Source organism: Haliotis rufescens, unplaced genomic scaffold (genome assembly GCF_023055435.1).
Source record: "Haliotis rufescens isolate VD_foot unplaced genomic scaffold, xgHalRufe1.0.p SCAF_1, whole genome shotgun sequence".
Lineage (NCBI taxonomy): Eukaryota > Metazoa > Mollusca > Gastropoda > Lepetellida > Haliotidae > Haliotis > Haliotis rufescens.
In genome coordinates, this window is record NW_025963779.1 from 64,023,885 (window position 1) to 64,035,285 (window position 11,401).

Genomic DNA, 11,401 nt, shown 5'->3' on the forward strand with positions numbered 1-11,401 from the left:
ACAATCTATATGGTATAATAGAGACTTTGAAAACCATTGCTATGACAAAAGGAGTTGTTTTGTTACTTGTCAAATGAAAAGGGTATATTCTACACCTTACAAGACCTCATTGATAAATATTCTATAGATACAAAATAGAAAATATATGAAGGCGTTAAGAAAGCTACAATAAGACGATAAATGTTAGATACTTGAGAGGAAAGGTTTAAAATCCTATATTGTTATAATTTGTTTTGACAAAAAACAAAGGGCCCAGTCAATATTACTCAAAAAATCTTAAGTTAAGAAACAGTAAAGAGGTAGAAATTGCATGTATCCTCTTTTAAGAATATTTATGTCCATCATAACGAAAATATTTGCTATCTGTAATCACCATGAAAACTAGTATATGCCATACTTGAACCACCGAAAAATATTGAAAATAATAAAAAAAAAGATTGCATATTGCCTGTTTATTTAGAGACCAATACACTCATCGGATGCGTGAACGCTACCACAAATTAAACAGATAATTTTTCATTCAATGTATATCCCTAAATCACTTGCATTCCTAATAACAGTTAAATTAAATTATTTTACACTGACGCAACTGCACTACTGAAATGATTTATTCAAAGTACTAAATATTCAATCATTTCATGACTGAAACGGATAAATGTCAAAACAGTACTGTTCTGATTAATTGCAGCAATTTAATTTTCAAAACATCCTTATTTAGGTCTTCTAAATATCAAAGTTTCCAGTTCACATACATTGAAGTAATGCTCACGCTTCCTTATACTTCGAGTGATTTAATCACATGGTCCCTTCAGAGACACAATTGTCAGCAGCTTCATAGTGTAGCTTGAGTGAGTGAGTGAGTGAGTGAGTGAGTATGGTTTTACGCCGCTTTTAGCAATATTCCAGCAACATTACGGCGGGGGACACCAGAAATGGGCTTCATATATTGTATCTATGTCGGGAATCGAACCCGGATTTTCGGCGTGACGAGCGAACGCTTTAACCACAAGGCTACCTGACCGCCCCCTGGTGTAGCTTGAGTTACCGTGCACCTTGACAAACACATTCGTCAAACAGACATTCTTAAACCAAGCGTAGAATATACAAGTAAGTCAACGGTGGACAGTGTTGTTCTATGGTCATGACTAGTATTGCTAGTATTACTAGAAAACTATTGTTTTTCATTGTGAGCATTGTTTGACTATTTCTCGTTATCGTTTCCTTCTTCATTGTGCTCACGTTCTTTTACCATGTCGTCTCTTTTCTCGCGTTAATCAGAACCATCTTCATCATCATTTTCCCCACTATCCGCTTCGTTTTCTTCTTCGTCCTCTCCTTCCTCGTCTTCGTCCTCTCCTTCCTCTTCTTCGTCCTCTCCTTCCTCTTCTTCATCCTCTCCTTCTTCTTCTTCGTCCTCATTACTTGCATTGTCTTCATCATCTTTTTGGTCATCAAAATCATACTCAACCACACTAGGTATGTGTGAAAGCCTCACAAACGCCTTAACACTCTCAGCTAAGGGAAGAGATTCAACAGTTTTGGCCAAGTCCTTTCCGAGTGAGACTCTCACAACAAAACAGCACAATTCTTGTAAAGTCCTTGGATTGCTTGCAATCTCTCTCATTTTCAGCATCGCCTCTTTCCCTTTACATGTCTTATGTAGAGGATGTTCGTGGTCATCAAGGCACTCGATCAATCCTGGATCGTGACCCAGACTGGCAAGAAGATTCAAAACATTGATATTCTTTGACTCAACGGCCAGATGAAAAAGTGCCTTAGCGTCAGGATTATCTCCCCCTGGGGAAATATTCAGCTCCACCATCAGGTAATAGGCGACAGTGTGGGAGGACATGGCATGATACAGAGGTGTTTTCCCTTCATTGTTTTTCGCTTCAGGGTCAGCACCTTTGGAGTAGAGCAATCGAAGGATGCACATATTGTTTTCCCATGGTTTTGAAGCTAACTCTTTGACTGCCGCAAAGAAAGGTGTCTGGCCGTCAACGTTCCGGGCCTCCACACATGCTCCAGCATCAACGAGGAGGGGGCACGTTTCTTCAGTGGCCCAGGCCGCTGCCATGTACAGCGGTGTGGCACCATGTTTATCCTTAGCTTCCAAATCGGCGCCTAGAGATATATAATACTCACATATCTCTGGCGCTGGACACACGGCTGCGTGGTGAAGCGGTGTGACGTCCTCAAACTCCATATCCGAGAATGTTGCGTGTATTGAAACGCCCTTATTTATCAAATACTTCACCAAGTGCAAATGACATTCGGTTTCGGCAACTGACAACGGGGTTGATCCATAGGGATCTGGTTTTGAAGGGTCAACGTTGTGGATTTCAACAAGAGCTTCTAACAGTTCCAGGTGTCCCCTCGAGCACGCCTCGTAAATGGGATGAATTTCCTCTCCTTCTATAGAGTAGCCTAGGTCCACAAGCGCGTTAAATATGCTGACGTTTCCCATTGTGGCAGCGTAATCTAACGGGTAGGTTTCACCTAGATCACTGTTATAGTCACTTGCCTTGATCCCCGTTTTTCTTATGTATTCAAGCATGAGATCTTCTTCCTCTTCTTCGATATATTCGTTTAGCCTACAAAACTTGCTATCCATTTTGAGTTTGGTTAATTACTTCTTATCGTAATCGTAATCTGTTTTCCACACAGTGAAGCTATCTTCGGACGTCAGAGCTGGAACGAGAAAACAAATGGACAAGTTCAGCAGATTAATGGTTCCTGGCATCTCCAACTCATTCTTGATACATAATCTCAAAGGGAAAGTTATTACGAGGGATGGTGAAAAAGTTGATTCCAGAACATAATCTCCCGGCTTTTCAATACACTTCTCATCGCACACAATGTCAGTGATCTAACCCACTCGGCCACCGAGGCTTCCACAAAAACGATATTCCGAAAAACTGGTAGTCTAGATCACGTACTTTCTGGATCGCTGACTTTGTGTGCTGGCGATTAAATGCCTCACTGTGAGTTCGAATCCGAGAATATGTATTTAACTAAGAAAGTGTTGTCCCAAATATAACATTTGTTACATTTGACCACTTCCTAAATGGCAGTGTGTGTTCGTGGCTTTCGGCCATCATCTTCCCAAGGCAAGAGAGTTAATTGACTAAAAAGTCCAGTTTCCATCCTTGCCGAACTAGGCTGATATTATGGAGTTACAGTTTGGCTGGACTAACGAGTCTATGCATAGTCCAATCAAAATCGCGCACCGAAATCGAAATCCGGTTCGTAAACTGTCGTGCACATTTCGGTCGATTGCAGGATTTGCAAAGCATGTGCACCGCCAACTCAGATATTTTCGAAACCTTTGCATGTTTTTAATCAAGGTGCTCGCGTGATTTGATGCACTTCGCGATGTTAGACGCCGCTATTTTGTTAGAAAGAAATGCAAGTGATGGGATGGGATTGGTCCATGGGAGAGGCTCAGAAGGGACATAACTCATAATAACCACTGGTGGCGCTACGATCGAGCCCAGGAATTCCAGCCTAGTTCGGCAAGGGTAGAAACTGGACTTTTAAAGTCAGTAAACTCTCTTGCCTCGGGAAGATTTCGGCCATGGGAGCCGTGACAATTTACACTTGTCAGACGGGTACACAAAGTAATACATACTTGCATATACACTGATCAGTAATACATACTTGCATATACACTTATCAGTAATACATACTTGCATATACACTGATAAGTAATACATACTTGCATATCCACTGATCAGTAATACATACTTGCATATACACTGATCAGTAATACATACTTGCATATACACTAATCAGTAATACATACTTGCATATACACTGATCAGTAAAACACGACTTGCATATACACTGATCAGTAATAGATACTTGCATACACACTGATCAGTAAAACATACTTGCATATACACTGATCGGTTATACATGACTTGTATATACACTGATCAGTAATAAATACTTGCATATACACTGATCAGTAATAGATACTTGCATTTACACTGATCAGTAATATAAACTTGCATATACACTGATCAGTAATACATTCTTGCATATACACTGATCAGTAATACATATTTGCATATACACTGATCAGTAATAGATACTTGCATACACACTGATCAGTAATAGATACTTGCATACACACTGATCAGTAATACATACTTGCACGTACACTGATCAGTAATACATACTTGCATACACACTGATCAGTAATATATACTTGCATACACACTTTTCAGTAATACATACTTGCATACACACTGATCAGTAATACATACTTGCATATACACTGATCAGTAATATATACTTGCATACACACTTTTCAGTAATACATACTTGCATACACACTGATCAGTAATACATACTTGCATATACACTGATCAGTAATATATACTTGCATACACACTTTTCAGTAATATATACTTGCATATACACTTATCAGTAATATATACTTGCATACACACTTTTCAGTAATACATACTTGCATATACACTGATCAGTAATAGATACTTGCATATACACTGATCAGTAATACAAACTTGCAAACACACTGATCAGTAATACATACTTGCATATACACTGATCAGTAATATATACTTGCATATACACTGATCAGTAATATATACTTGCATACACACTTTTCAGTACTACATACTTGCATATACACTGATCAGTAATACATACTTGCATATACACTGATCAGTAATAGATACTTGCATATACACTGATCAGAAATACATACTTGCATACACTGATCAGTAATAGATACTTGCATATACACTGATCAGAAATACATACTTGCATACACACTGATCAGTAATATATACTTGCATATACACTAATCAGTAATACATACTTGCATATACACTAATCAGTAATACATACTTGCATATACACTGATCAGTAATACATATTTGCATATACACTGATCAGTAATAGATACTTGCATATACACTGATCAGAAATACATACTTGCATACATACTGATCAGTAATAGATACTTGCATATACACTGATCAGAAATACATACTTTCATACACACTGATCAGTAATATATACTTGCATATACACTGATCAGTAATAAATACTTGCATATACACTAATCAGTAATACATACTTGCATACACACTGATCAGTAATACATATTTGCATATACACTGATCAGTAATAGATACTTGCATATACACTGATCAGAAATACATACTTGCATACACACTGATCAGTAATAGATACTTGCATATACACTGATCAGAAATACATACTTGCATACACACTGATCAGTAATATATACTTGCATATATGCCCCTAACCTACTTAGGATACTCAGGGTATCTGTCTGTGGTTGTCAGGGACTGATGCATCTCCTTAGTAATAACGAGTGTACCGGTTCGCAAAAATCTGGATTGATACCATTGCCGTAACTACAGCTGGAAATCAGTGAAGAATGTGATTAATCATGCTTTGTTAATTTAAAACAGTAATTGTTTATTGTTAAGCAAGTTTATCTCTGCAGCCGTTTAAATACGCAGCTACTCGCCGACTCGTCTCGCATCAAAACACGGGGCTGTGTACTCGCGGGCAGATGACCACGGAGTACGCTGATCACTGTGTCGGATTAACGAGACGGATTAATGATTTCAGCAATTCGTTGCAAATTAGGTGTGTCGGAGTCGGAGTGCGAGACTGTCGTATTAACGCGTCTAAATAGTACTGATTCAGCACTGATGGGAAAATAAGTTTCTCAAGGTTTTTAACGGTTTTAATCTTGTACCACTGATTACCTCCCTTGACAAATCACCTGGGTGTATTGTCCATAAAGTATCTGCACATCTCAAGGAGGTACATTTTAATAGCTGGTATCAGCGTATTCAATCAATGCCAAAACTTAGAACTTACAGGCTTTTTAAGATTTGTTTACCTACTGAATGTTATGTTAATCTCCCACGTTACAAACGTAGTATTTTAGCTTCATTTAGAAGTGGCACACAACTAGCAATAGAAACGGGCAGATATTTTAACCCACCAATCCCCGCTGCAGAACGCATTTGTAAATTTTGTAATCTTAATTGTGTTGAAGACGAAACCCATTTTCTTTTACAGTGCCCATTTTATCATGATATTCGTCCATCTGTTTTACCAAACTTTTTCAATAACCCTTCTTTTATAAATAACATTCTAGATGAGCAAATACAGCGGCTTTTAAATAATAATGGCATTCTTAGCAATCTTGGTCAAATGTGTTTTAATATGTATTCTCGAAGAAAGCGTTATGTCAACACATTTTAAATAACTGTATGTAACCTATTACATGAAATAGTTTTTGATGTGTGATATATATATATATTAAAATTTTGAATATAGAATCATTGTATTGTAGTAATAGTGTCTCCTCGGCCTGCCCAGGCCTTGCATAAAAAATATGATGTATTTCATCTATATGGCTATTAATCTGTATTTTATGCGTGACACTCAAATAAATAATCCATTCACGGATTTAATCGGTTCCCATCATTTGTGTCAGATAAAGCCGATTGTCGGATAAACGAGTAACGGATCAACGAGACTTGACTGTATTAAGGTGTTGGAGCATGTCAAGTATTCCTTTATAATATTTTCCGGCACAGCTGACTTAATATTCTTAAAATGGCTTATACTGTACGTGTTCCTAATGGGTGCACCTAATACCAATCGTAACATCATGCTGACTTAATTCGCACATTGCTCACCCCCATCGATGTCCACAGTGTATGGGGGCTCTGTGTCGTAAACAGGGCCGATCACGTTGAAGACCCGGGTTCGATTCCCTACATGGGTCAATATCTGTATCTTAAGTGGTTAAAGCGTTAGCTCGTCACGCCAAAGCCCGGATTCGATTTCCCACACTGATAAGTATGATCAGCTCATTGTGATGTCTCCTTCCGCGGTTGTACTACATGTATATGAAAAGATAGTACTATGACACTAGCTGGTAGTGATGATGTTGTATTCCTCCGACCGAAGTTTGTCAGCATACGCGGATACATCCGAACACATTCGGCCCACCGACCCTCCCCAGACAGACACCTATACATTACACTGCACGCATTACGCAACCGCTGCCCTGGTTCCCCGGCATTGAAACGATCCTCACTTTGTGAGCGTGCATTAAGCGCCATGTGGCTACATAGTTAGATGCTGGCGTTAAAGTGGATATAGGATCAATGTGGACAATAGCTCTTCCCTCTATAATTAATTACTTAACTTCGGGTGCATCACCATAAACATACCAAAATAACTCAAAATGTACATATTTTCAAAAATAAACTTACATAAATACGGTTTCATTTTCATAGCTCTCCTTACACTACAGTTTGTTTACAAACATGTCTGTCTGGACATTAAAGATGTGGCACTCGTCCAAACGTATATCGATTTCTCACGTATACCGTACAGCTGACGACATTCAGATTAAACTCTTTCAAATAACTGAATCCCGTCTCTCATCTGTCCCCTGAAATATTATGTCACTCATTGTATAGTGATGAACATAGGGAAATAGTTTCTTTCTGAAGCCGACATCGGCAGATCGGCTCCTTTCGTCCGTTTCCGTAAAGCAGTAATGCTGAACTGCAGTCATATTTGTAATCACTACCAGGGTCAAAGTGCCACGTTGGCAGTCACCCCTGCTGACGTCGATAATGCGGGCATAACCTACAGTATATCTCACCGAACATTTGTGACTGTTAATACGTACCGAAGGAAAGCACTGGCATGCCAGACACACAACACACAGATGTCCTATAATCACGGGCCTGACGGAGAGACACGAGTGATGACGTGTTTTCAATGGCATCTTCATTCGTGACAAGCTCGGGTTATTCCGGGACGAGGCGACTCCTTGCGCAATAGTCAGCAAATCGCAAGGCTCCGTGAATGAAGTTCCACACTATGATGCTCGGTGTGTGCCGACAGTGATGATGGGTCATGTTGACCTTGAGTGGCGATGGGGCCGCATAGAAATAATAGCACCAGTTTACATGGGTCTTTGTTCGCCTTCCGTCGATTACCTCCTGGATATAATGTTAATTAAGTTGGTTTGTATGCTGTTGGTTTAAGCAATTAGGAAACACCCACTTCTCTTTACCCACGTACAATTATTTCAATTTGGCATGTAGTATTGCGCGTTAACCCTTCACCGCCAGCACGGCGTGGGGAGATTGCTTTATACTGCACTAAATGTTGTCATCATAAAACATATCAAATTCTAAGTGAACACGTTAAACCTACGTAGTTCCGTTGAAAGAGATGTTGGATATGTATGTTATGTGGGTTGTGTCAGACACTGTCATGATGAATCGGAGGCTGTTCTATTTCCTAGGTACATTCTGTAATTAATCAGCCTATATAAACTTCGGTTATAACGAACCCAAAGGGATCACTAATTTTAGTTCGTTATAACCGTAGTTCGTTATAAACATATATACAACATAACTACAGCAAATTTTAGAGGGGGAGTAAGTTCGTTATAAGCGTGTTCGTTATAAACGTAGTTGACTGTACAGCTCATCTCACATGTAACATACATAAATTGGAGTGAGTGTGTGTGTGTGTGTGTGGGGGGGGGGGGGGGGGGGGGGGGGGGGAGGAGGACGACCTTTGACCTCACTGACTGAAAGTCAAGAGAACTTACATTCTGTCCTCTGCGGCCGCTTTGGTTGTTGAGGGGGCACGGGTGGCCTAGTCGTCTAAGGCGCCGCGATTCGCTGTTCAGAGTTGCGTCCCTTGGGCACGCCAGAAACCTATGATTGTGGGTTCGAATCCCGGTTCGACCCGATTATGTTTGTAGGTTTGTGAGCACCATACCCGTGCTCGTGGGTTTCGCCGAAGTGGTAAACGTCTGAGACCTGCATCACTTCGGGCATTCCTCCCACATTAAGCTGACAAGCCGTGATATAAATGGATTACTGTTAAAAGCGGCGTTAAACCCAACTCACTCACCCTCTTTGGTTGTTGCGGTCATCTCAGAAGTTGAGCATGCATGTTCCCACCAATGATGACACCTGAATTTGTTCAAGAGGTTCAAAACCGATTTTCAATATGGCCGCCATGACAGCTTAGGCAGCGACCCTATACCCTCCGACGCATGTGACAATGTCTGATAAGAAGCTTGTATAACATAAATATCTAGAATCTCTACACCCAGCTAACAAGACATACTTGGGCCAATACTGGCGTCATATCAGCTCACAGAATCGGCATGATTAAAACGGCAATGAACCAATGGCGGTCCGATACGGCATGTGGTAACGATGACTTGTTCCGGTTAAAACTGAGGCTGCTGATTAGCCCCCTTTTGGTACGCGGGATTCGAGGGTCTTTTTAGAGGGTATTCGGGACTCATCAGTGTGGTACGCGGGACGCAATAGTATTTCGTATTTGGTACCCTTTCAACGTTTGAAAAATCCTTTATATATTTGAAGTTTTTTCGAAAAAAAAATCACTAATTTATCAAATCGCACCCTTTCATGATCAGGGAACGTGTTCTGTGGATTTCGTCTGCGATAGACATTCTGCCTTCAGAATTAGTTGGATAGGTTGATGCTAGGTTCTATTTATCCCGACCTTATGCTGGCTTGGTCAATATCGGTTCACCGGGTTAAAGGTTATAGATAGTAGCGAATGAATCCATGGTATTTATCGTCAGAGGGACCTCCTAATAGCATGGAGGTTCCAGAGGACGGCCTCGGGTGAAACGATACACCAAGGTCATGATACGATACGTATCGCGATACGCATATTTACGTGAATTCTTGACTATAAATATTTTAAAAAACGGCTCAAAACGAAAAGCTATTTTCAGAAGTGAACTTAAAACTCTTAATTACAACACAGTTTGAGATATTTTACTGACCAAAACGCTGTGGGAGATCATAAAACGAGTAGTAATTTATTTTAGCAAATATGCCGTCATGTATGGATACAAGAAAAAACGCATCGTTTATCGTCGCATGAAAACGTAGAGAGGTCGCAGTAACAAGAGTTAAAATTGTCACTGAATATATTAACATACAAACATTGACCTATTTTGAGGCCACTTTGGACAGAATGTCAGTTAGTTGGCGTGTCAAGTTATGTGGATAAGCAACTCAACGTAGCGCTATGGGGCGTTTTAAATTACCACTTCCGTGGGAAACATATCAGATCGGAATTCTTTAAGCAGCATTATTTGGGCCACCCGTACAGTTTCATCTGACATGAACGTACGGTCAACACACGACGACAAAACCCATCTTGAATTTTAAATCTTGGTGAGCTGAAAAACAATCGCTATCTGGTTTAGGTCAGAAACCAAATATACCAACATGACTGTGAGCCCGATATCAATGGATCCAGCGTGGATCCAGCATCACTTCCCCAGGTCCATCAGGCTGAGCTGACAAAGGATTAGCAGTTCAGCGAGATGTAGATGTTTGTGTGTTGTTTAACGCCACACTCATCGCTATTTTGCTGCTATATGACGGCGGCCAGTAAACAATCGAGTCTGGACCACACAATCCAGTGATTGACATCATGAGCATCGATCTACGCCATTGGGATACAATGACAAGCGTATCGAGCATGATCACCCGATCCCCTTAGTCGCCTCTTAGTCAATTATGCCGAGTAGCTGAAGATCAATTTGTTTATAGTTTGTTTGTTTTTTGTTTAACGTCGCACTCAGCAATATTCCAGCTATATGGCGGCGGTCTGTATATAATCGAGTCTGGACCAGACAATCCACTGATTGACATCATGAGCATCGATCCACGCAATTGGAATACGATGACATGCATCAACCTTTTAGTCAGCGAGCCTGACCACCCGATTCCGTTAGTCGCCTCTTACGACAAGCATAGTCGCCTTTAACGGCAAACGTGGGTTACTGACGACCTATTCTACCCTGGATCTTCACGGGTTAGATCAATCTAACTTGGAACTTCACCTTCTGTAGATGTAGATGTTGATGTCTAATAAGAAGTTGTAGTCAAATCCCCGATTATCCCTGTGGGTGATGTTTGTTTTGTGAGACAGTACCTGTGTTTGGTATAACGTCCTCAACTTACATGGCCTGCATCATCATGTCGCTTCATCCCTCAACAACGGTGGACCCGAGAACGCACAGGGGCCGAGGCATTAGTTGTGGAGAATGGAGCGTTCCGAGGATATTTCCCTACTTCAAACACATCCCTACCTTTAGACTTTGACAACATTCTCTTGTGGAAATTATTTGGAAAATAAACTCGAACTCTTTGAGGCTTGTATTTACAGTGTGCGAGTCGTCTTTGCGTGTTGCACGGGGAAAACGTTCTCTTGTGCTTTTGCACGTGCGCCAAGCTCCGTTGCGAGTTGATATTTACAATACAGAACTCTTTACAGTTTCGTTCGTTAT

At 40.5% G+C, this 11,401-nt stretch overlaps 1 protein-coding gene across 2 annotated transcripts; it reads right to left on the reverse strand.

Annotated features, from left to right (window-relative positions):
* Positions 1-437: 437 nt before the first annotated feature.
* On the reverse strand, positions 438-11,249 carry LOC124142411 (ankyrin-1-like). Of its 2 annotated transcripts, none has more exons than XM_046510867.2 (2): positions 11,076-11,249; positions 438-2,691 (listed from the first exon to the last, which is right to left on the reverse strand). In XM_046510867.2, exon 2 carries the CDS (start codon positions 2,612-2,614, stop codon positions 1,271-1,273), a length of 1,344 nt encoding a protein of 447 aa, XP_046366823.1. In that variant the 5' UTR covers positions 2,615-2,691; positions 11,076-11,249; the 3' UTR covers positions 438-1,270. The 2 variants fall into 2 exon arrangements, with proteins under 2 accessions (XP_046366823.1, XP_046366822.1); XM_046510866.2 differs by lacking the exon at positions 11,076-11,249 and adding an exon at positions 7,727-8,129.
* Positions 11,250-11,401: the final 152 nt, after the last annotated feature.

Coding starts and splice junctions, on each gene's coding strand:
- LOC124142411 (XM_046510867.2), bottom strand. CDS start 2,614: ATGGATAGCAAGTTTTGTAGGCTAAACGAATATATCGAAGAAGAGGAA.